This window comes from Artemia sp. Qi Xiang Cuo, chromosome 9 (genome assembly GCF_049724085.1).
Source record: "Artemia sp. Qi Xiang Cuo chromosome 9, ASM4972408v1, whole genome shotgun sequence".
Classification (NCBI taxonomy): Eukaryota; Metazoa; Arthropoda; class Branchiopoda; order Anostraca; family Artemiidae; genus Artemia; species Artemia sp. Qi Xiang Cuo.
In genome coordinates, this window is record NC_142802.1 from 7,408,030 (window position 1) to 7,434,763 (window position 26,734).

The 26,734-nt window shown below is 34.9% G+C and overlaps 1 protein-coding gene across 3 annotated transcripts in view; it reads right to left on the bottom strand.

Annotated features, from left to right (window-relative positions):
• Positions 1–22,580, bottom strand: part of LOC148948274 (uncharacterized) — a 77,600-nt gene extending 55,020 nt beyond the window's left edge. For all 3 annotated transcript variants that reach the window (XR_016142216.1, XM_089094254.1, XM_089094253.1), the window contains exons 1-2: positions 22,505–22,580; positions 9,152–9,385 (exon numbers count right to left, since the gene is read on the bottom strand). Coding sequence is in view for 2 of the 3 variants with exons in the window: in XM_089094254.1 (XP_088950380.1) it covers positions 9,152–9,385; positions 22,505–22,552 (282 nt within the window). In the remaining variant the exon portion in view is untranslated. The remainder of the gene's footprint in view (positions 1–9,151; positions 9,386–22,504) is intronic.
• Positions 22,581–26,734: the final 4,154 nt, after the last annotated feature.

The window sequence follows — 26,734 nt, forward strand, 5'->3', positions numbered from 1 at the left end:
GTAATTGGACTAAATTTATTTGGATTACATTATTTTATTTGGACAAAGTTTATCACGGATTTGTGAATACGGTGGATAAATTAGTAGGCTCCACTGCATTCCGTAGGCCTGCCCACGCAAAGATAAGTTTTTTTTTATCATTTAAATATATTCATATGTATCTATATTTTTTTAAGGGGATCATGGTTTTGACAATGGCGGAGTTCAAGAAGGAGGATTTAGCTTTGGCCAAGTTCAAAGGATTTCCAGATTGTCGTTATCGGTACCGTTAATATAAAAGAATATATAAAAGAATATATGCTTAAGTTTACCGCTTTTTGCTACGGATCTCATGATTTTCTAGTACTGACAGCTGTGAATCTTATATCTTTTAAAGATAACAATGCCAAGGCTTCAAAGTGAACATTGAAGGGCGTAAATCACAACTTTCGGGAGTATGAACGCAATCTAGATATTAACTTTGAATTTGTCAGATAAAGATATGGGAAATTGTCGGGTAAGTCAGCTATTGTTTCGAGAAAAGCCTCAGCTCTCCACAGTCAACTTGTTTCCAAACAAGCTGAGATGGACATGATTCGTACTGATCATGTTAAAGTCAGTGAAAAAAAAGGTTCAAGATAAAGTTGCTGAATCAGTCGGCACATAACAACACACCGAGGTTGACAAGGAACTGATTGTTTCGGAAATTTACGACTCAATTACCCTTGAGTATAGTGGGAAGCTCCAAAAAGTACAAAATTTATTAGACAGTTTGAGAAGTCAGATTCAGTCTCTGGAGTGTAGAATTGAGTGTTGAGCAAAAAACTGATGATTTGTAAATACATATTTGTAACGGGAGAAGTTTCTTCATTCGTGATCTTAGTGTCAAGAGCCAAGTGGTGATGGATCGTGGTTCAATTGGCTTCCCTATGAAGAATGGGTTGAATTATAATGTAAGGGATGACCTTAGTATATGAACTTATGATATCGAATGATCTATACCCGCTTGTGATTGTACCCACGAGAATTACTGGACAGAGTGCAACCCTAATTCATAGTATTTTTGTTCGTTCTGCTGGTTCGAGGCTTTTTTTATGCTGATGTTGTGGTTTTTTCCTGTTTCTGACCATCTTCTATTTATGAGCATTATGAAGTGTAAGTTGCACAGATCAAACACAAAGAAAATAAAGACACGGTTAATAAACAAAGAAAATCTTCAAAAGTTTATGGAGGAGGTTAGTATTATCTATTGGACCCCATTGTCTTCTGAAGAAGAATCCCCTACGAGGGCACTTGATAATCTAATGTCAGGTATTCGGCTGTCAAAATGTAAAAACGCGTATATACACTTTTCGTTATTCGGATAAAATCCTCTTCAAAGTTTCTCAAGTTTCTGTGGCACGTTTCCCGCCCAGTGCGCCCCACTAGACAGAGGATTGAAGTGAAAAGTTCTTAGTATTGGTTTTAGACAGTATTCTTTCCAATTATGCAATTAAAATACATACCAAAGTTCGCTGACAATGCTAAATGTTGATTTTTCAATTTTGGCAAACGGGGCAAAATGTTGCAGATATGTGTTTTTGCCAGAAAAATCTTTGCAGGGGATTTTATTAGGACATTCTTGCATATACCATTCGATTCGCCTCTTTGAGCTGAATTCAGTGGTATAACTAACTGGAAAGTGAGTTTTTGTGTATATACGCGTTTCTACCTTTGGACGGCCGTATTTTACCTATTTATGATAGTGCATGTCCTATAATGATAATGAAAGTGAAGAAACAGGAGGACCGTAAGCCATGGATAACAAGTGAAATATTGGAAAAAAGGCGAAGGAATGAGCTTTATCAAAGACATTTAGAGGATGTAAGTAATGATTCGCATGAATTGTTAAAAAAAAAAAAAAAACAGCGCAATTTAGTGAAAAAATTACGTTGCAAAGCTACGGCCAAAAATTATGATATTAAGGGTTCAAATAATAAAAAGAAATATGAAAGAAACATGGAAAGTGATAAAAGCATTTTATCACTTTCAGAGAGCAGATATTGGAAAGGATGCAGTACAATTTGAGGGGCTTGTCCTGGAAAATAAGTCTGGAATTGTAAACAAGTTTGGTAATTTTTTCTCTAATATTGGTTTTGAAGTGCAAAATAGCAAAAAGACAGATACCACCAGGTTCAAGAATTAATGATAATAGAGCGCAGAGTTTGGAATTAACCTTGGATCCGTGTAAAAGTGATGAACTTCTTAAAATAATAAAATCTTCGAAATCAAATTCTGCGGGAGTGAATGGCTTATCTCTTCGAGCGTTTAAGGCAATAATGCATTATATTCTACCGTGTCTACTTTTTATTATAAATTCGTCACTCGAAAAGGGCAGTTTCCCTGATCAGCTAAAAGTTGCACACGTGATACTACTTCATAAAGATGACGTAGATGGAGTTTTACTACTGATGACGGTCACTGCATATGTGACCGAAATATCTGGTATTTTTATGAATTTCTATCACTGTTATCATCATCACTGTCTATTAAATGGATTTTATCCCTATTTAAACTTTTATTTATCGTCATAAAGATGACCTTAAAAAGAAAACGACGATCAATGCTTTCCAGCTACAAACCCATTCTTATATACTTATTTTTTAATTGGTTCTCAACTAATTATTGGCAAAGCATGATCAACTTGCCTGCAGTTGCAAACTTATTGACCTGCTCAGTTTGACAAAACAGAACGATTTGAATATCAACAATTGAATGCCACTAATGTTCTTTGAGACAAAGTCACTAATTTTTATACAATAGAAAAGCGAAAAATATTCAAATGGAAAAAAATGAGATGTCACAGAATATGAGGTAAAAATAACTACTGAACAAAATTTACTTACTTACCTACTTAACTCCTATCCGGCCGGGTTGGCCGATTCGGGGCTTCTTCTTTAATGGCATAACAATATTTTTGGTATGCCTCCCTGTTTGTTGCAGTCCTCAGCAGTTCTTGGGCGGGGTGGTCAGAAAAATTTTCCCACCAGCGCTTGAGAGATAATCGCCTGGGGCGAGAGGCATTTCTTCTTCCCTCAAAGGCTATTTTAGGCAGTTGGGCTGGGGACATACCCTGAACGTGTCCTAACCATTAAAGTCGTTAGACTTTGATGGTCTTCATAAGGGTTTGAGCATAATCCAACAAGAACAGCAATTGCCCGTTTTGTAATTAGTCAAGGTAAGTGATACCACTAAGCTTTTGGAGCGATTTAGTTTCAAAAGCCACCAGTCGGTGCTTGTCATCGGCTTTTAGAGTCCATGTCTCTGTTCCATACATTGCAACTGAAATCACTAAGGCACGGAAGAATAAGATCTTCAGTTTTAAGGGGATGTATTTATTTTTCCAAATACAGCGCAGTGACTTAAAGCATCCGGAGGCAAGAGCCAGGCGTCGTTTGATATCTTTTGAGGAGTCGTTTGTGGATGTCAGCACACTTCCTACGTAAAAAAATTGGTCGATCCATTTGATTTCCTCGCCCCGAATAGTGATTTTGGTGAGGGGACTAGTCTATGCATGACGTGTTACTCTCATCACCTTGGTGTCGCAGGCGTTTATCTTCATTCCAAAGCAACTAGCTGCTTCGTCGATAGCGTTTGCGCTGGCTTGTAATTCCTCTATTTTTCCGTTCAGACGATTAATGTCATCAGCATATGCAAGTAGGTCAAAAAGGTATCCTCCCAAGAATATTCCGGAGTTATCATGACAAGTGCTAAGCACAATTTTTAGGAATAGGCAGAAAAGAGTGGGTGAGAGGATGCATCCTTGGAGAACATCTGTAGAGGTAGAAAACTCCTCAGTGAGTCCTTCACTAGTCTGCACCATGCTACTCGCCTTTTCGTATATACCCCTTATAATATCGATAATATCAGAGGGAATTCCGTAGTCAGCCAAGATATTCAAGAGACCATCTCGCCATATTAGGTCAAAGGCTTGCTTACAGTCGATAAACAGGTGGTATAATTCTACCGAATTCCAAATATCGTTGCATGATTTGGTTAATGATAAATATTTGGTCTATAGTGGATCTATTCTGAGGGAATCCAGCTTAATATTCAGGTATAACATGCCTTGTCATGTTTCTTATGTGGTCTAGGAGTATTTTCGTGAGGATTATACCGGGTTGGCAAGTAAGTGATATAGGTCTGTAGCTGTCGCAATGGCTTTAGGATCCTTTTTTGTGCAGGGGAACTATGACAGATGCTGACAGGAACTTGGGGTAGTATTTTGTTTCCCAAACAGCTGTTACTATTCGATGGTACAGAACGATGATAACGTCAGATTCTACTTTGACCATAACTGCTTGTATACCGTCTATCCCGGGTGCTTTATTGGATCTGAGGGATTTCACAGCGGTTTCTACCTCTGACCTTAAGGGTGGTAGGGGTGGTTCCTCATTTATTTGTGCTGGAAACATCTGAAGAACTTCAGGATCTGAATTTACTGTGAGATTTAACTTTTCCTGTAAATGCTCTTTCCAACAATCTCGGATTTCTGCGAAATAATTTTGTGCCCATTTTTTTTCCACGAGTTCGGCTGTCTCACATATAGCCCTGCTACTTTGCAATACAAGCTGAACAATGTCGGCTGGGCTAAATAGGACAGTTGTTTCTTGCATGATCTTTGAAAGACTTTCGTTTAGCTGCTCTCTATACTCTTGTTTCGTCTTCTGGTCCTCCAGGGCTTCCACACGGAATCTTGGGACTTTTTGCTTCGATTTTTTTTATAGAGTCAAAAGTGATCAGAGGGTGATCACCCCCCCCCACTCTTTTTTCCCCAAATGGATTCTTGAAATAGCCACCTTGTTCAAAATGGTCCACAGGCAATATAACTGTTCCTCTAGGGTTAACAACTCCCCCCATCCGTCCCCGGGGGCAAGGGCTATAAGTCATGCGAGTTGCCCATTGTTAAAATATAAGGTTTTTATGGAAGAGGTGGTCGCAAAAAACTTCGGAGGAGGCTCATTCGACTGGAAGTCGAAAGTTCTAGTTCCCTTTTTAAGAATCAAAAGCGATCTGAGGGCAACTAACCCCATTCCCCACGCGATTTTTCAATAAATGTCTCGGATAAAAAATTTTAGGATAGCCATTTTGTTCAAAATAGTCCAAAGGTCAAATAACTATGCTTCCAGGGTTGACCCCCCCCCCAGCCCCTGGTTCAAAAGTTGTAAGTCATGCAAATTGCCCATTGTCAACATATAAGGTTTTTTATGGAAGAGGTGGTCGCATAAACTTCGGAGGAGGCTCATTCGACTGGAAATCGAAAGTTCTAGTTATCTGTTTAAGAATCAAAAGTGATCAGAGGCCAACTAAACCCATTCCCCATGCCATTTTTCCTCAAATGTCTCCAATCAAAAATTTTAAGATAGCCATTTAGTTCAAAATAGTCCTAAGGTCAAATAACTATGCCTTCGGGGTTGACCCCCCCCCCCGGCCCTTGTTCAAAAGCTGTAAGTTTTGCAATTGTCCATTGCTAACACATCAGGTCTTTTATCAAAAAAAGAGGGTAGGTTTGATCCTAGATCTCCAAAAAAGCTTTGAGTGTTACAGTGAAATTTCAAAGATTTGTTTAGAGGGATGTCAAACACAACTATAACGCGCTTTGTCCTTGCTGATTGTGAAAAGGGAATATCAGCAATATCAATATTTTGAGTGGATGTTGAAGAGAGATTGGAGGGCAACCAGCTCTCCCTCTCCTTGCCCTTTCTATATATCCTCTCTTGTCAAAATGGTCGAAATTTTGTAACAATCATTTTGTACAAACTAGTCAAAAGGTGTAATAGCTATTCTTCCACGGAGGATATATGTCCCACAGCACCGAGGAAAGGATTGTAAATTACGCAAATTGAATTCTCGGTGTATATGAAAAGACCAAGGGGATGTGGGTGGAACTTTGGGGAATGTTGAGGGGTATCTTAAACTAAATGAAAAGGCATCATTTACATCCAGTTTATCAAAAAGCGGATCTGCAATATATTAAGACCGGCTGAGGGTATAAAGTTGAAACTTTCAGGATATGTTGAGGGGAATGTTTGAAGGTGGTTGGAGGGCTACTATCCCCCCATGCCCTGTTTAGCTGCCCTCTCTCCTAAAACTTTCGATCAAAATATTTAAATAGCTATCTTGTTCAAAATAGTAAAAAGATCAAATAATTCTGCCTGTAGGAATAATATGACCCTCCACAGCTTTGGAAAGGACTGCCGAACAGAATCAAGACATACTATGTGCCTGCTGGTCGTCAAAAGGGTGTATCTTCAATATCTAAGGAATGGCTAAGAGTATTAAGTTGAAACTTAAAGGGTATGTTGAGGAGGGTGTTGAAAAGTGATAGGACTATAAGCCCCCACCCCTTCTCCTTTTTATATTCCCCCTCCCCTCAAAACTGATCAAAAGTTTTTGTAAAAGTAATTTTGTTCCAAATAGGCAAAATGTCTAATAACTCTGCGTCTGAGGATGCAATGCCCCCCAAAGCGCCCAGGGCAAGGGTTGTAAATTATACCATTTACCCTTTTTAATCGCAGGACATGTCGTTAGGAAAAAACGGAATGTTTTCTTCTGATTGTATTCGAAAAGGTTATGCATATTAAGGTAAAACTTCAAGAAACGTTGAGGGGTAAGTTTAACTAAATCAAAAGATACTATGTGCATCCACTTTTTTCAAAAAGGTATATTTGCAGTATCTCGAGAACGGCTTAAGGTATTAAGTTCAAATTTTTAGGGCATGTTGAGAGGGATGATGAAAAAGTGGTAGAAGGGCAATCAGTCCCCTTTCCATTCCCTTTTTAGCTGCAATCTCCCCAAAAATCTGATCAAAATTTTTGAGTTGTCCTATTGTTCAAAATAGTCAAAAATCAAATAACTACGCTTCCAGGGATGACAAAACCCCCACAGCCGCAAGGGCAAGTGTTGTACGTTACATAGGTTGCCCTTTGTTTGTATATAAGGGTGCAAGTTTGATCCTGAGTCACCAAAAAGTGTAAGGGTATTAACTCTGAACTTCAACATCATGTTGAGAGGAAAGTTGAAAAAGGAACGGAGACCAGTCAATCCCCCTCCCCTCCTCTTGCCCTTTTAGATGCTCCTCTTTACAATGATGGAAATGTTAAAAAGCCATCTTGCTCAAAATAGTCACGAGATCTAATAGTTTTACCCCCACGGATGCTATGCCCCCAAGCCCCTAGGACAAGGATTGTAAACTATCCAATCTGTCCCATTTTAGCATGCAGGATTTATCACTGGGAAAAGGGGGAATGTTTGATTCTTGATGTATCCAAAAAGACTAAGGGTACTGAGGTGAAGTTTTGGGGAATGTTAAACTAAATCAAAAGACACTATGTGCATCCAGGTTATCAACAGAGAACATCTGCAAAATTTTAGGAGCAGCGAAGGGTCAGATTGTCAATCAAAAGATACTATGTGAATCTAGGTTGTCAGAAGGGCATATCTGAAATATCCCAGGAGTGGCAAATGACATTTAGTTTAAACCTTCAGGGAATGTTGAGGGGGTGTTGAAATAAATCAAAAGCCACGAAAAAAACTATTAAATTAGAATTAGATTTTTTTTTAATTCTTACGCCAAAGACACGAAAAACTAGAAAAATATTCATTATATTAACCGAAAACAAAATTTTGGCAATCAAAACCAAACAAAAACTAGCTAAAAACTTTCCAAAAAAGAAGTTTTTCAAAGAAAAGGAAAGAGCCATATTAAACTTAAGACCAGCGGATAAAAATTCCTATAAACGATATAAAATTCCTATATTCCTATAAAATTCCTATAATTCCTATAAAAATTCCTATAAAATTCCTATAAAATTCCTATAAAAATTCCTATTCAAACTAAAAACGAGCAAAAATTACTACTAAAAAATAAATGAAACCCAAAACGAACAGAAATAAAATAAACAATTACAGAGCATAAAGATAGCAGGTAATAATATAGGCTATATGAATAAATAAATCTTAAAACGAGTAAAATTAAATTGAATGTTTAAGTCAAACTTAAAAGGAACAAAAATTAACTTAAAACGAACAAAAATTACTACAAAGTAATGCACAACAGAAATTTGGCTACTACACTTTTCCACCTTCTCTAACCGTGAAAGTCTAAAGCTTGTTGCTTCGTTTGCGGTTTACTGAAAACAGAATATTACAAATATTTTTTTATTTATTTATAATATTAAAAAACAAAATAGAATTTGCAGTGAAATAAATTTTTGAATTGCTGAGTTTCCAAAAATTAATATCACTATATATGAAATAGTCAGTTGTTTTTTTTTTGTTTTTTTTTCATTAGTTCTCTCTAGTCGTCTTGATTATTATAATTATCTTATATTTATTTTTCGTTGATGTTTTGGAAAACAAAAGTATGGTGTTCAAGAAGCATTAACTTTTCAATAAAACGCAAATGATGCAGCAAGCTTCATACTTTAACGTATAATAATGGTATATAATAATCACTTATCCTACTTTTATTTAATCTTAAAAGTAAGTAAAGAATACAGGCATTGAACTTTACAGTCCCTACCGCTGGTGCTGATCTCCGTTTCTTGGCCCTTCAGCCAGGAAGTGCAATGGGGGGTTGGGGGCCAACCATCCTTTGCTTTTGCACACTCTTCGTGTTTACCTTCCCCAGATTTCTGCAGGTACCCATTAAAAAAGACGTCGACTCTGGCTGAGCTTACAGTCACGCCACTGACCCCCAGCCCAAACCAAATAATTGGGTACACTAAGATTCAAACCCTCGTACTCACGGACATCCTAAACCAAGTGCACCAATCCAATCGGCTAGGAGCCAAGCCAACACCAATAATCAATCAAGGCTATATCAGTTGCTAAATCTTTTTATAAACAGGGCACACAAGTTATATCTGAAGGATGATCTAGAAAATTGTTTAAATGGCAGTTTGCTTATTTTTTTAACATGTGGTTTTAATTCCAAATACCCCCCCCCCCAAGGTATGCATGTATGTGTTGGATGCTGTTTAGTTACACAACAAAATTAAGTAATTTTTTAAACATTTATAAGATGTTGCCCTTTATTTCCTAGCTTTATTCCCCTTGAAAACAAAAGAATTAAAAAAAATACCAGAGAAAATATAATGTAGTCAAATAAATTAAACAAAATATTACTCACATACTGCTTTCTAATTGCATCAAACGCACCTTTCAGCATGCAAAGCAGAGATTTGCAGTCAGGATTTTCAGGTTTTGCCTTCAAAATCTTGAAGTGGCCGCCCTTTATACGAAACTCAGCATAGTCCTCCTCATTGTAGAGATTTTTCAGATAAGCAATGGTTGATACAGATACTGTAAGGAGCTTCATTATGTATAATTGTGAACTTTCTTTGTCCTCGACTGCATTGAATTTCTGAAACAGAAAACAAATTTCCTTTTGCTATCTTTGCTATTACATTAAAAAACAAATTAAATGAAATTACCATTCCCCCTTGCAGCCATAGAAGAAAATAAAAGAGCCGTAAACACATCGGTGATAATAATAAATACGACATAAAAAATACCCGAAGTCATTGGGTTTATTGTTCAGATTAGCAGAAGAGCATTCTTGCACAGTTCTACCAAAACCCAGGACCAGTGGCGTCGTTTCCGGGGGGGGGGGGGCGGTGGGAGGGAGAGGCAAGGAGGGAAGTTGCCGCCCTTCCCCAATAATTTGGAGAAAAAAACTATTACACAGCCCAAGTCCCTTGACCCTCCCTCTTAACCCCTCCCCCAATACAAATGCTGGAGCTACGCTCCTGCCCCAGACATGCCTAACATTTTGACATTTTTGAAGGGGACAAATAACAAGTTTTTAGTTTTTCAAGGGTGCTTTTTCTTAAAAGAGTATGAGGTCTGTAGGTGCCCTAGGGGGAGCATCTATTCACCTCTTGCTCATCGTTGAGTTCCTTGCAGTGGTCTTTACTCTTTTCATTTGTTATTCTGCATCATGGATCTTGAGCAGATGCCTTGACTGAAATATATACATTAGCATTATTATTTATTGAAAACCTGTCTTCATACAAAAAAGAAAATGATGGACCACTACAAAAAAGCAAAAGAACAATTATGACAATGTAACTAGTGCAGAAGAAGTTTATTCCAAACATGTTTTGAATTTAAATGCAAAGCTTTCTTGATTCTCTTTTCAGATTCAAAGCCCCAGTCAGATTTAGATGTTTTTTTTTCAAAACCTAGTCTATTTCTTCAGTGAGGATCACCGCAGGTTGGACACTAGGATTTGAATGTAAAGCCTTTTGGTTATTTCAACAACCCCCTTGACATGCCCAAAAGCTTCAACTTAATAGTCTAAGCTGTTCCTGAGATATTGCTGATATACCCTTTTATTATTATTATTATTATTTTTTTTTCATATAAAAAGAAAATGAAAGAGCACTACAAAGAGACAAAACAGAAAACAAAAATAAAATATAATACAATAAAATATAATAATAAAATAAAATAAATATAAAATAAAATATAAAATAAAATAAATATACAATAAAATAATAAAATAAAATAAAATATAACAAAAAAATATAAAATAAAATAAGAAACAAAATATATAAAATAAAATAAAATATAATAAAATATGACTAAACAACTAAGACAATGTGACTAGAGGTGAAGAAGTCGGCTCCAATTATGTCTTGAAATCATTTGGTTATGTTTCTCTATAAGTTTAGAAACAGCTATAGGAGGATCTGCTATATGAAGATTTATTGACGAGCTTTGAACTGCGTGTCCAAATTGGATATCTCAGTGTTTATTTTGTGAAATGGAAGAAAGTGGAGCGGATTTTCATTTTATCAGCATTTGTAAGAATTTCCAGAAGGGTGCAATGCAGAGGATGTGGGGGCAACAGTGCTTTCTTTTTTCACTGGTCATGACTCTCCTCGTTTTCTCTTTGTATATCTTCCTTTATATTGTTATACTTAGCCATTGTGGTTTTTGTCATCAAATACCATGCCAATTATTATTAAATTTGGGTCTTATCCGTTAAAGACATTTGAGTTGAGAATTTTAACATTTTAGTGGACTTTTGAGGCCATAACACCTAGGTGAATGTATAATTTTCCTGTGACATGTCTTTGGCTTGCTATATAAGTTTGATTAAACATTAAAGTAAGTACTAGCCAAGAAGCAATAACTTACACTATACATAGCACCCATTTTTGATGATTTATACCCTCCCCCCCGCCTTGTAAATAAGAAGGAAGGTAATGTACAAACTCCCTACTGGTCAGATGAGGTTAAAAAAAAGTTTGATGAAAAAAGTTCAAACTTGAATGAATGTAAAAAAAAAAAAAAAATGGTATTCAGAAATCTTTTGGAATAGAATCCTTTAAAAAATTCTGCTTTTTCCAGAAAATTAGCACTACCTTTGCTTATTAATTCCCAAATACCGTATGTCCTTCCCACTCGAATTATAACAACTGTCTTGTGCTCTTTGTTTTCTCATCTGATGATCTTTTTTCAACATTTGCAGCCAGAAATCTTGCAAAACCTTTCTAACAAGACAAACAGATACTCTTTTAGAAAAACGCAGACATACTTCCTGTTTCTTGCACAGATTGACAATAAACAGAGGAGGCTTAGCTATTTACACAAGGCAAGAGTTCTCAGTATAGACTAATAAAGAATTGGCCCAAAAAACTACCACTTCCCACTCACTGATTGACAACATTTTTTTGATGCCTCCCCCAATATTGGCCTTAATTCTGCTATCTGACACTTCTGATCACTTTCCTCTCTTCACGAATTCTAAGATACAACATAAACATCCCAACCCTCGTGTATGCAGGGGTTCATAAAGTGGAAACTTATTGATGAAAACCTGGAAACCCTTAAACTAAATCTGAAGACCAATCCTGAAAGAGTGTTATTATCAAAATATATGTCAAGTTACCTCTGTTCCTTGGTTGATGCATAAGCTAATTTGCTCAAATCCCAAACAAATTATATTAAGAATACCATCACCTCAAGTCTCAAAATCATTATAAATAAATATATCAACGTGAGCTCTGCAAAATTCAACCTGTAGCTCATAATGATATAGAATATTGTAAAACAAGTAGGCTAAATGAATTTGTAAAAATTTTTAATGGAAAATTCAGAATCATTTTCTTATCATATCTAAGGCTTAGTAAACATCCCCTGGTATATCAAATAAAAACTAGGAGAAGGTTTGATTAAAATGTATAATTCAAAATCTAAGACACAAACTTTTTTGTTTGGCCAATATTTATGTCAATTTTGTTTTGTTTCCCAGTGAAAATACCAGAAAAGGGTCATTTTTAACGATTATACAAAGACCTAGCAGTCTTTAAAATATAAAGCCATTAGGCACCCCCCCCCCTTCTTTTGGTACCACTAAGAGTAGTTGTTGCTTCATACATCTTGGATAATGTTAGTTTAAAACAAAAAGTGTTTCTAATGGAAGAAAGGACCAACACATGTTCTTCAGATTTCAAATCAGTTTTATTTTGTGAAGTTAATTTACAGAGACAAACACTGGATCTATTAGATTTCATTCGAATGAACCTTCTGTTGACAATCTAGGACTACAAACTTTGAATGATGACTTGCTTGGTCATTCTTCTCTAAAAAAGAAAGAATTTTTTATTTTGTCAATAGTGGCAAGACCCTACCCCTTATAACAAAACATAATTTAGTTTATTCTCTTAGCAGCATAAAAAGTGGTAGTAGGACACCAAAAAACTAAAGAAGTATATTATTAAGAAGCTATTTATTAGGGGCGTTTTTTCACTCGTCAATGTGCTAAGATCTAACATCTTTTGTCAGAAAACGCTTAAAAGTGAAATCTTTGAACAAAGATCTTACATCTTTTGTCGATTTTGTGCAAACTTCGTTCATCATTCTGCTCTAATCAGTGGTCTGAGAACAATGACGAGAAGATCATCAAAGTTCTCTCATCATTGTTCTGTACGGCAGAACAGTGGCGGTCTTCACACTTTTTGCTAACATCAGTGAGCTGTAAGATCTTAGAATAAAGATGAGTCGAAAAACGATAATCTTTGCAAAAAGATGTAAGATCTTAGTGCTAAAAAACGGGCCTATTAAGCGGGGCTCCCACGGCGTCAATAAAGTTAATAAAGTATTCCGCAAAGTTACATACCGTAAAATTTGTCGCGCTCACATCGGAATTCTGTCTTACTGATTCAATTGAAATTATTTGAAGTCTATGATTTTAATTTATGACACGTTTATGTTTGAATATTTCTGAAATTATTTGCTTACCACTTTTTCAGTTTATTAAATTTGTCTCAAGTTGGATGTTGTTTTTATTTTAAAATTTACTAAAGAAGGCTCACAGATAAAAATGAGGACCCAATTCTTGACACATTACTTCACTTATTTACTTGAATGCATTTTCAACACAAATTCTGTTCTTGTGTTCCCTTTTTGACAAACGTTAAAGGTTTTTTTCTCACTAGTGAAATAAGCAAGTCTTCTGCTTTAGTGTTCCTTAGATTAGAGAAAAAAGTTTAGGGCTTGCTATCTAATTAGGCTAGTTTCTTTTATCTGAATTGATATTTTCCACAAGTCTTCTCCTATTGGCAAAACTTTCCGGACCTTATTGAAAAAGTTAAATAAAGTTTAACTTCTTTCCGACAACCATATAGTCAATAAATTTATAAGAGGAAAACGGTTTATTAACTTTACGGACAGCTTTACTAACTTTATTGACGCCGTGGGAGCCCTGCTTTATTATGAAGCTATACCTTAAACGAAAAAGGTAGTTTTAATATAAATTAATACATCAAAGAGTTTCCTTTTTATCTTAATTTGTAATATTTATAACTCAATCAGTTTGAAATTATCAGTCTAAAGTTACAAGCTTAAATAACCTTCTGAATAAAGCATGCAGTGTGAGCCCTAAGGGAGCAAAGTTCCCCCTCAAATTGATGGGATTATAGTTTACTTTAGATGATTATGCTTAATTTCTTGCTAAATAATATCTTAGTCTTGAAGCATTGTTGTGCAGAAATTAAATTTTGATTTAAAGAGTCAGGTTTGAGTGTAGCCCTCCTATTAGGGTTAACTTGAGTAAACTAGCCTATGAAATAGCCTACAAATTAAAGAAAAAAAAAGTTTTCTCAAATAGTAACAAAGAGCAACACTCAAGGAGGGGCGAGTGTTGAGAGGGAGGGGCTACCTCCTCCTCAGTCCTGCTCTTTACCCCGAAGTTTGGCATTTTATCCCAATAGTTAGGGAACAACTGCTACAACACAAGAGTAGTTGAATTGAAATAGAAAGTATTTATAATAGACTATAATACTTTAGCGTAAGCAGCAGGAGATTGACAACAGCCCCTCTGATATTCGGAATGATTTCTGTTCCTTTTATGCTTTAATGTTGCTCTTTAATTACATTTGAGGAAAGCTTTTTTGTTTCAATTGAAATAGGTCTATATTTGGGAATAATATTCTCAATCGAAACAATATTTGAACTACTTGTATCTCTTTTTTAAGGGCTAAATTTGGGTGAACAAATTTGTCCTGTTTTTATGTAGGCATTAGAGTGTTATGGAACTAAAAGCTTACATATACAAGTTTCAATGTTATTGAAAAAATTTTTGGTACTTTTTTGGACAAACCAATTCTTGAGAGAAAAATTTATTTTGAACCCTTTCTCTAAGAAAAATATTTTCAGTCCCTTTGTCCTCTCCAGATACACCTCAAAAGGTTCAAGTGTCCTCTGGATACTCCTTGAAAGGTTTAAGTTGATTCAACCTTCAGTTGAAATATCACAAATAGAACTATTTGATAGACTGGGCAATTATGCTGTTTTTACATTATCATGTTACTTTATTGTGAATTGATTCTAAGTTCTATTGGGGCTATTAATGACAAAAAACTCTTGGGAGAATAAAAACAAACAGAGCTTGCCTCAAAATCCAGTACCTCTAACAAAAACATATTGAATTTGCATGATTTTTCATCCCCCTTCTTTCTGCCCCAAAAGTAAAATCCAGAACCTTCATAGTGATCATCCGGAAGCTTCATAGTGATCCAGAAGCTTCAGTCATTTCATAAATGTTACAGATATGCCCTTTTGATGACCTGAATTGATTCTTGCACAGTTTCTTTCAGACTAAAATCTAATTGTTTATAGTGGCTCAACTAAATAAATTATATTAATATTTGGCTAGGATTTAATAAATGGTAAAGTTGTTATTATTCTTATTTAATGCTTGAAAACAAATTCTTATCTCAAATTCTAAAAGAAAAAAACTATCAATTCCCATTGCTTTGTTTTTTTCAGAAGCCTTGGCTACTAAAGAAATCTGAAGTAAAGAGACATCTGTAATCAGTAAAACAAAACACTAAAAATTTATTTTACAGACAAGTGTAAAAATTTGTTTTATTTTTTTTTTCTAAAAATAGTTATTCAAATTTTGTAGAATATATAAAGCTTGTAGGTACCCATAAGAATCAACTAGAAAAAAATTAATAAGGAAATAAGGAATAGATATCCCCCACAGTAAACTGACCTAAATACAGAGTGGCCATCTAGTTCTTCAAGATTTCTGTAATCTTGGTTACTAAAGAAATGTAAAGTAAAGAGCAATCTGTGCCAACAGTAAATAAAACACTAGAAAGTGATGTTACCAACATTTGTAAAAAATTGTTTTTCTTAGGAAAATTGTGACTAAAACTTTGCAGTTTATAAACTTTATAGGCACCCATCAGTATAAACTAGAAAAATGAATAAAAAAACCAGGATTAGATACCCACAACAGTGAACCAACCTTAATATGGAGTATGTTATCTAGCTCTGACAGACTTTTCAAATACTGACAGAATTTTCCAAGCCTGCAGCTGCAAGAAAACAGATTATGCGTTTCAGTCACCTCCTTACTAGAGGTGCCGCTGATACAATGAATGGAAACCTGGCAATTGTCTTTCTTGGAGCATGCCAGAAAAACTACCCTCTAATACAGGAATTGGTAAAAAATATTGAAAACAAAGAAAATGATATTCTCAATTTGGCTGAAATTCCAAAAAGAGTTTTCTTTTAATATAAAATAATCCTTATTTTGATCTATGTGTTTTTATTTCTCATCATATACAAACAAAAAAAGCATCATAACCAAAATTACTGAAAAAAAAAACACAATTGAATGTGGATTTACAGTTTAATATACATGCTGACATTCATTCCTGAATATAAAAAAGGCTAAAAAAAAAGAGAAAACATTTAAAATATATTTATTTTTCAGTAAATAAAAACAAATACCACCCAGAAACAGAAAAAAAGAACAAAAATAAAAAAGTAAAGATAAATACTGTAGGATATTCAACACCAAACATTCTGCTTAAGTTTTGGATATTGCTAGAATATTCCAAAATTCCATTTTTTGGTTCATTATTTTTATTTTTCATACTTTCTTGGTGACTCCTCAACTATACAGGTCAGGGAGTTTTTTATGGAGGAGGGGGAGACAGTTTCCTGTGGAGGATTTTCCATGGGGAGGGGAGAATTTTCTGGGGAATATGCTTAGCACCATTTTTGACCAGTTTTTTTTTTCTTTTTACAATGTGTCTATGCTGCTAACCAAAATAAATTTGCATTATATTACCAATGCTAAAGTAAAAACAATTTTAGGAATAGTCCAAACTGACTGCACTTATATTCAGAATTTGCTAATGGCTGAAAAGCATAGCATAACCCTAAATAGCGCTAAAACAAACCAAGGGGTGAACTGAAAAGAACTATAATAGCCTTAAATAACCAAGCATCAAAACCATAAAAAGCTTATCCTAAACATCATTTCAACTGGATAATTCTTCAAGAACAGGGAATATAACCTAAAAGTTTTCAAGAAGCATACCAAATTGAGTTTAAAGATAATTTCTTAAACCACATTGGCCTGACATCACATAAAGAAAGAAAAACGAGCAAAAATGGGGTTTTTATAGGTCAAATGAAAATACTGAAAAAACAAAGAGAATATTTCGAAAAAAACAACAAAAAACAAACGCGGAAAGTCAATGTGAAAAGAACCAAAAAACAAAAGAAAAAACCAACAACTTAAAAGATGAATAAAATTCAACAAAAGCCAAAAATTAAAAGAATTAAAACAAAATACCTAACAACCATAAAAGCGAGTTATTCGCCAATATCTGCGATTTGCACAAAAATCCAAAAAAATATGAACTGCCATCAATGGATACTAGCAAACAACTGACAAAGAAAAGGAAGCAATTCATTCACTCAAAAACAAAACAAACCAGCAATTAAATAAGTTGGACAACTATGTCATCTGATTTCGGATTTTAATTAATGCATTTCTTGCAGACACCTTTGAGACCTAAGGGGTTGTTCACATGTTTGATTAGATGACTGAGAAAGTGGTTCAAGGTTTATTTCAGGGATTACTAAAGTATCGGCTTCTCTTTTGAGAAAACCGAAAAATGACTTGTTTATCCTTAAATCACTGGAATCTCTGTTTAAAGCTAGACCTATATGTTGGTATTTATAAATTTCAACAGCTTCTCTGTAGTGGTGGACAATACCTTTGTCATGCAAAATAAGGCTAGCTTGATTAAACAAAATAATATGGTCTGGTTTTTCAAAAATGTGCTCTGCAAGGGCAGAGTCAAAATTTTCTGTTTTTTTCTGCTTTTTAAGTGTATTATTAATTGAACTAGAGTGCTGAGTTAATCTATCCGTTAGTTGCTGATCAGTTCTTTCAATATACCAAAGACCAGATGAACAAGCAATTCTGTAGATACCGGAGTTTTCACCTATCAGGATAGGGTCTTTACCTTGATAAATTTGGGACCTGATAGTTTTTCTGGGTCTATAATAAGTGTAAATGTTATTTTTTTTTATATTTTTTGAAATGTGGTCCGAAACCCCTTTAACATATGGGAGACCAAGATAAACTGAATTTTCCCTTTGATTTGCGTTTTCTGTGGAACTATCTGATAATCTTTTAATGCGTATTGCAATAACAGAATTTATTAATCTAATTGGATAAACATTTCCAAATAAAATATCTCTAAGGTGGTTGAGCTCTAAATCTAAGAAGCGTGTTGGACAAACTTTCAATGCTCTATCAACTATAGAAGTGACAACTCCTCTTTTCACAGTAGGAGAATGATTGGAGGAATAATTTAAGTAACGGTCATTATGTGTGGGTTTTCTATAGACACCAAACTCGAAACATGTATCATTTCGCTGCACCAGAACATCTAAGAAAGGAAGACGCCTCTCTATCTCTGATTCCTGAGTAAATTTGAGTTTTGGATCCAAGGAGTTGAGCAAGTGAAGAAAAGAACCCAGAAACTCGTCACCATGCTTCCACAAATAAAAAATATCATCTTTAAAACAAACCCAAAATTCAGGTTTACAAAAACTTTGCAAAATAGCCCTTTCTTCAAGGTCTTCCATGAAGATATCAGCCTGTATTGGAGAAAGGGGGCACCCATGGAGAGCCCATATTTCTGTCTATAAAAAATGCCTCTATAATAGAAGTAAAAAGAAGTTCTGTTACAAAGGGCTGTAAGCAAAAGAAGTGTCTGATTCGAAAGAGTAGATTTTTCTGATATAGATTGGTTAGAATTAAGTTTTTTCTTCAAAATCAGTTTGGCCTTTTGAGGATCGCAATTAGTATACATTCAATCCGCATCAAAACTGCTAATTCTTGTATTTGGTTTAGCTGAAACTTGTTTTACCTTGGAAACAAAATCAGCGGAATTTTTAATATAGGGTTTTTGAGCCTGAATTAGTGGGCGACATACAACTGATAAGAATTTTCCTATTTTTATTGTAGGAGAATTAAAAGAAGAAACAATGGGTTGAAGTGGATTACCAGGCTTATGAACTTTAGGAAGACAATTAATAATACACTTAAAAAGCAGAAAAAAACAGAAAATTTTGACTCTGCCCTTGCAGAGCACATTATTGAAAAACCAGACCATACTATTTTGTTTAATCAAACTAGCCTTATTTTGCATGACAAAGGTATTGTCCAGAACTACAGAGAAGTTGTTGAAATTTATAAATACCAACATTTAGGTCTAGCTTTAAACATAGATTCCAGTGATTTAAAAATAAATGAGTCATATTTCGGTTTTCTCAAAAGAGAAGCCAATACTTTAGTAATCCCTGAAATAAACCTTGAACCACTTTCCCAGTCATATAATCAAACATATGAACAACCCCTTAGGTCTCAAAGGGTGTCTGCAAGAAATGCATTAATTAAAATCCAAAGTCAAATGACATAGTTCTCCAAATTATTTAATTGCTGGTTTGTTTTGTTTTTGAGTAACTGAATTGCTTCCTTTTCTTTGTCAGTTGTTTGCTAGTATCCGTCGATGGCAGTTCATATTTTTTTTGGATTTTGTGCAAATTGCGGATATTGGCGAATAACTCGCTTTTATAGTTGTTAGATATTTGGTTTTAATTCTTATAAATTTTGGCTTTCATTGAATTTTATTCATCTTTTAAGATTTTGGTTTTTCGTTTCTTTTAACATTGAATTTCCGCGTTTGTTTTTTGTTATTTTTTTCTTCGGCACATTCCTTGGTTACATTATTTCGTTTCGCGCTGAAGAAGAGAGGCATTTGTCCTCTCAAAATATTTGCTCTGTTTTTTCAGTATTTTCATTTGGCCTATAAAAACACCATTTTTGCTTGTTTTTCTTTCTTTATGCAACTTGAGTTTGCATAAAAGATTCTTTTCTAATTGGATGGTGAGCCTATAGAACTTCTCAGACCTGGATATGGTCTCTTCTGCCAGTATCAGGTCATTCAAATTATCAGTTGACAAGGAGTTGTATAACACCTGGGCAAACAGTCTGGGACTTGTCTGATCAGATGAATCTGATCACTATACTGATCACCAGTGACTGGTAACTACAGGAACATCTTATCACTGGAAAGTGAGATGCAAGGTAATTAGACATACAGCAGCAGAAATTTTTTTATTTTCATAGAACATTACTATTCTTGCCACCTTTGAACAGACACACTCAATATGTTTAGAGAAAAAAAACATTTCATAGGGTAAAGGTACCAATGATTCGACAGTTTTTGTAAAAAAAAACCAGTTTTTCTACTCTAGAAGTCCTAATTTAAAGTCTTTCAGTTTGTAAAGTATCTCAGTATGAAAGAAAAAAATTTAGGACTCTAACCGTTTGGTGATAGGTTTAATGTTTTGTCTCAAAAAGTTACAAAACTCCAATTTTCCGAAATTAGAGCATTTTCACCTACAAATTAGACACAACAAAAAAGTTACCTGTTTTCAATGCAAGTCGGAACCCAATTCAACACCCATCTAAATACTTGTGGGCGGAACCTGGTGTATTTGACACGTATATTCTTGTTTCTTTGTTTTTCTTCAACTTCATTTAATGTATAAAAGTATAAAAGACTATGCAAAAAGTACAAGTAACAAAACTAACAAAATCGTTTCGAGTATGTAGTATTTGGTATAACAAAATCAGTACAACAAATTTTAATATACACTATTAAATACAAATAGTATTTAGTATAACAAATTTAGTATAACAAAATTGTTTCACTAGCATTTCAGAAGGAATAGGATCTAGGAAAACGGGAGTGGATTTCAAGAAATTTAAGAAGTTTACTTGATTTAGTAGATTTTATTTTCATATGCAGATTCTTAGTTTCATCCAAAACATAGCTTAGGATTTTTTTGTTGGGGGGGGTCACTTTTGATATTTCTATGATATGGTTCTAGGCATTTACCAACCCCCCCCCCTCCTTCCCCATAAAATAAGATCTTCCAATTTTTTTTTTTTTTTTTAGTTTCATTGATAAGTGCTTAGGAAAGGGAAAAATGACTACCACATGAACCTCTGTAATTTTTGGCAGTAGCAGGCACCATTAAATTCAACAGGTATATTTTTGTCAGTGGACCCTGGAATTTTGACACTAATTATTTCTCATTTGTTTTACATGTTCAGTGAAGTTTTGACAGAGTCACCTATATTTTGACAGGGCCTGTTGCTGTCTGTTGAAAATTTTGATAAGGTTACTACAAGATATTCACAAAAGAAGTAAATCAATTTGTAGAAGCCATCATCTATGGTTGAATTTGACTGAAGGAACATTTTTAGTGCGCCTGGTATTTATCTACATTAAACAAGATTTTTGACGCTTGGAACCTAGTTTCAACAATGTAAAATTTGTTGCAATTCTAATTTAATTTTATCAAGAAAAAGCTAATGTGACTAGAATTCAGATAAAATCAGATGTACGTATCTTGATGCATTGGTGCTAATCCCAATTTTTTTTTTTGCAATAAATAAGCAAGTAACAGCAGTTTGAACATACCACACATGAAAAATTGTCTGGAGCTCCTTTTTTGTCAAAAACAGGAAACTGACTGAATTAAATGTTCTTTTCTTATCTGGGTGTACTGGATATTGTGTTAACGTTATCTATTATTGAAATACAAAAACAGCTTCAAGAGATGGTGCTCCAAGTCACGGCTAAGCAGAGTTATTCCATTTTGAAGGAAAATTTCAACAGGGGTTATAAAATTTTGCTGTCAAATCATCGGTACCTTTACCCTATACAATATCCCCTAGATATTTCACAGAATTTCTACAGTTTACAACTTTATTGCCAACAATTATCTCCTTTAGCCAAGGATAATAATTTAAGCAGTATTTTTACAATTTTTAAAGCCCTGAAACTTCTAAAGAAAAAAATTAGTCAACTTCTCTGCTTCATCCCTCCTTTATAGTAAGGCAATACCCTAGTTCTTGGCTGGTGTCAAATCTTTAAAGGTCATCAAAGGGTCCTGACCTTTGATGACATTTAAAAACTGTGAATTATAGAAGTGAAACCTTGCAAAATAGATTTTCTGATTAAATGAAGTACAACAAAATTGTGTTATGCTTCATAACTTTGCTCAATCCTAATTTAGCTATAAAGTTTTAAAGATATGCAAATACATTTTCTAAATTTTGAAAATAAAACATTGATATGGCTTAAAGTTCTGCTCAAATAACTGAAATTGCATTTTCAGAGCTAAAGCCAGATAAAAAGAAACTGATAACTGAAAATTAAGGTAAACTGTTGTTTTGTCAAAATTTCAATGGGTATAGGCCTAGGGCCTAGACCAGTCATGTAGGCAAATTTCAGGACCCTCTAGAGGATGAAGGAGTGGAGATAGGTACTTCAAAATACCTTCCTGGGACATACTTTAGCCTGTAGACCCATCCCTGGAAGTTTCATTTTCATAACCTAGGCCTAACCCCTTTCCAAGATAGTCAAAAGTAGCTAAAGTAGAATTTTATCAATTTTTAATTCTGAAGGTTGGTATTATCCTTTGTACTTATTTTTTATTGACAATCTGTTTATAACCCAATAAGAAAGAAACAAAATTAAATCAGTGATGTTTTCTGGGCCTACGGTCTAATGCTACACCTGGCTCAATAAATGATAGAACAAAAAGATTAAGAAAAATTAAGTAGACATGAGATTACGAATAGTTGAAGCTGCTTTTCCTTGGTTTCCTGAATGACTTTGTTCATTTTAGAATTGACATCAACTCAGATTTTCAAAATATTTGCTTAATCTTTGGTTCACACCAATGGTACTTTCTTTAGTGCAAAACGGTAATTTAAGTTACGACCAATTTCTGCGGACCGAATTTTGAGGTCAAACAAGTTCTAAAAATACGACAATTCTGTTGAACTGTTAAGCAGCAAATTTTCATCTCTTTAGATATTTTTTATTTTGGTTTCTAATAAGGTAACCAGACAAAGATCTATGAATTATGACACTGACTTCCCCCCCCCCCTTAGTCTTTCTATGTTATGTTGCTTTAAATTTTCTTCTTATTAGTTTACCATATTCTATTTTCCATGTAATTGTTCTCCTCGAATTAAAATCCTCTACTGTGAGATATATATTAAACATATTCATTACATAATCAATTATTGTATAAATAAACTGTTTTAAGCTGTTAACACATTTAAAGAAAGAAAATTTCCCAAGAGGCTTCATTTATATACCCCAGATTGTAGTATAATTTCATTAGCAGCCAGTGGTTTCAAATATCCAACTTATGTTCCTCTGTAGGTCTGGAAACTGGTCATGCGAGTATTAACGGGACAGTTAGTTTCTGCTGGGTATCTTTTGAGCATAGTGGGTCCCACGGTTACACACATAGAATTTTATTTTGTGGGTTAATTTTCTATGACTGCTGAAGATTGTTCGCAAAAGTTGATTCTAACTTAAATTGAAATATCTTTGTAAGTCAAATAGACTATTTAAGCACACATTTTTACTAGTAAACAGATTTTGATTGGTTGCCCTTCCCTTACATTTCCCACCAAGTTGCTTCCTCTGTCAACAATTTGGTGATGAAACGTTTGTTTAAAAAAAAAAAAAAAAATTAGATAAAAAATAGTTATTATGATTATTTTTTATTTGAAATCCTGGAAAAGCTAATGAGTTGCAAAATTTTAAATATTTATGATCTCCTGCAGTGAAGATAGATACAATAAAATAAAAATAAGCAGATAGGATTGAATGAATTGTTATTTTTTAGAACAGCAAAAGAAAAACAAAAAGAAAAGAGACTCTTCCCCCTTATGAACACCAAAGACTGCAAAATGGGACACTCCGATATTAAACCCCTTGAAAATTGACACGATATAATTATTGACATCAAAAAGCTATAAAAGAAGTATTAGTAGTAGAGTTGACGATTTTGTTTGGTGGTAGTATGTTATCCGCAGACAAAGAATCATGTGGTGGTACACGATACTTTTTAAGGTTTTAGTAGTTTGATCTGACATTTAGTAACGTCATCATACTCGTTTTGGTCAGCGGTATAATCATCCTGCAACGTCAGAAGTTCAAACGTTGCCTTTTCTTAGAACACTTAGGCCTTTTCTTAGCCTTTTCTTAGCACACATAGGAAGATTTGAAGCTCCCTCTTCAAGACAACGTATCGATAACTTGAGCATTCAGGTGAATATATAATGGTTATACAACATGTGAGTCAGTTCTTCTCAGGCACTCTCGTTTATGCGGAAACAAACCGTAACTCAGAACTTAGTGTAATTTTGCGATTTAAACAAAAACCAGAACAAATAAAGCTATGCCCAGGTTAGGTTCAGAAAGAAGAAGGATCAGAAAAAAATTTGGTCTCTTTTCCATTATGAAATACAAAACAGAATTAGAAACTTCAGAAGCAATTAAAAGTTGCATGCACGTTGCTTCCTTCTGGGTCAAAATTCAAAAATGGTGGGTTGGCAAGAAATGGTCTGTGTCGCTGGAGTAAAATGACGACGTGTCTGGAGACAAATGACGACAAATGATTTATTCTCTGAGCTTGGCAATTCTTGAAGATAGTAGATAAATTTGAGTAAATATTTAAATTTGCAAACTTGAATAAAATATTACACCGAAAGGCTGGTCAGGTGGTTACAAATTATGTATTAAACTTCACTATGAACGGTTCAATCAGAATCATCTATTATAATCCTTGAGCATAAATCAAGTAGTAGTGACTTTGAATTATAGTAAATACGGCAGATTTTTATAGCTCAAATAATCATCAAGGGTGGGATCCAAATTTAATGTGTTTTTCATTGTCAACCACAATAATGAGACAAGCATTGAAATTATCAGAGGCAATATTATAGCGTTGCCTATATTAAAGGAGTTACGGCTTCAATATCTTATTATTTACTTTTTTTTTACTCAGGGGCACCTCATATGAAAGGGGCGGTCGCATGAACTCTGGAGGGGGTCATTTGAATGGATATCGGAAGATCTAGTGCCGTTTTTAAGAGTCAAAAGTTTTCAGAGGGCAACTAGACCTCCCTCCCAAACCCTCCTTTCCCCAAATACATCCAATCAAAATTTTGAGATAGCCATATTGTTCAAAATAGTCCAAAGATCAGATAACAAAACTCTGAGCCGACAAAAAACCCCAAAGCCCGAGGGCAAGTGTTGTAAGTTATGACCTGAGAGCTTTTAAGATTCTTTTGGAAGGGATTATCGTACACGTTTTGGAGTAGACTCATTTGATTGCAAATTGAAAGATCTAGCTCCCTTTTCAAGAGTCAAAAGTGGTCAGAGGGCAACTAACCCCTCCCTTCACACCATTTTTTTCCCAAATGCATTGGATCGACAATTTCAGATAGTCATTGTGTTGAAAATTATCCCTAAATCATATAAAAATGCAATAACAACAAAGAGGTGTTACTTATAATATAGTGACAATATAGATCTTGAAGAAGAGAGACCACGATGTGTGTGTGTGTGTGTGTGTGTGTGTGTGTGTGTGTGTGTGTGTGTGTGTGTGTGTGTGTTGTGTGTGTGTGTGTGTGTGTGTGTGTGTGTGTGTGTGTGTGTGTGTGTGTGTGTGTGTGTGTGTGTGTGTGTGTGTGTGTGTGTGTGTGTGTGTGTGTGTGTGTGTGTGTGTGTGTGTGTGTGTGTGTGTGTGTGTGTGTGTGTGTGTGTGTGTGTGTGTGTGTGTGTGTGTGTGTGTGTGTGTGTGTGTGTGTGTGTGTGTGTGTGTGTGTGTGTGTGTGTGTGTGTGTGTGTGTGTGTGTGTGTGTGTGTGTGTGTGTGTGTGTGTGTGTGTGTGTGTGTGTGTGTGTGTGTGTGTGACCAAAAAGATTGGAGGGCAACTAGACCCCTTCCACGCCCTTTTTCTCCGAAATTGTCTTGTAAAAATTTCTAGATTGCCATTTTGTTCAGTATAGCTGAAAGATCCAATAACCACGCATTTAGGGGTAACATCCCTCATCCCCTCCCCCAACCATAGCCTGCGGGGAAAGGGATGTAAGTCATAAAATTTGCCCATTGTTTGCGTATAGTATTTGTTATTGGGAAGGATACAGAAATTTTTTGTAGGGAGTGGGTTTTGTGCTTGGGGTGGGTTTCCATGGGGAGGGAAATTTCAGGGGTGAACTTTACAGGGGAGATTTTACACTCGGGAGGATTTGACATGAATTTCTATACGAAATTGTTTTTGTTTTTCGTACTTTTTCTTTGTCAACTCAACTTTGCATGTGGAGATGCTCAGGGGGAATTGCCCTGGGGAAATTTTCAGCGGCGTTAGATTTTTGAAAAAAAATTCTGTGGAAAGGGGGATTTCCTGAGTGATCGGAAAAATTTATTAGAATTTAAAGTCTTTTTCAAATTAAAGTATACTACCGAGAATTCTTCAGGCTGATTGTCCGCAAAGAATTTACTGAGGGGAAGGAGGATTTTCAGTGAGGATGGAGTTATCCAGAGGGAGTTTAATGCGGGAGGTTATATTTTACGTGGAAGGAAGTTTTCATGGTGGAGTTTTCGGCAAGGAGAGGGAAGTTTTCATGGAGGTTGAGCGATATCTACCGACATTATTTGAAAACCGACCATAAATTATGTACAAATAAGTTTTTTCAACTGGAATTAAGGAGCAATATTAAAGCTCAAAACCAAACAGAGATTATTATGTGTATGAAGGGGTGACCTCCCCCTTAGTACCTTGCTCTTCACTTTAGAGTTTGACTGTTTGTCACAATTTTTTAAAAGCAACTCCTGAAATACAAGGGCTGTTTAACTAGAATAGGAGTAGTATAAGCTTTTACTATACAACCGGGGGCTCCTTATTTGGAAGACAATTGGACTCCAGCCAGAGCATCATGCTATATTCCGACCATGAATATATTTTTACAGGTGAACGGGACTCCAAAACTAGATCTAAA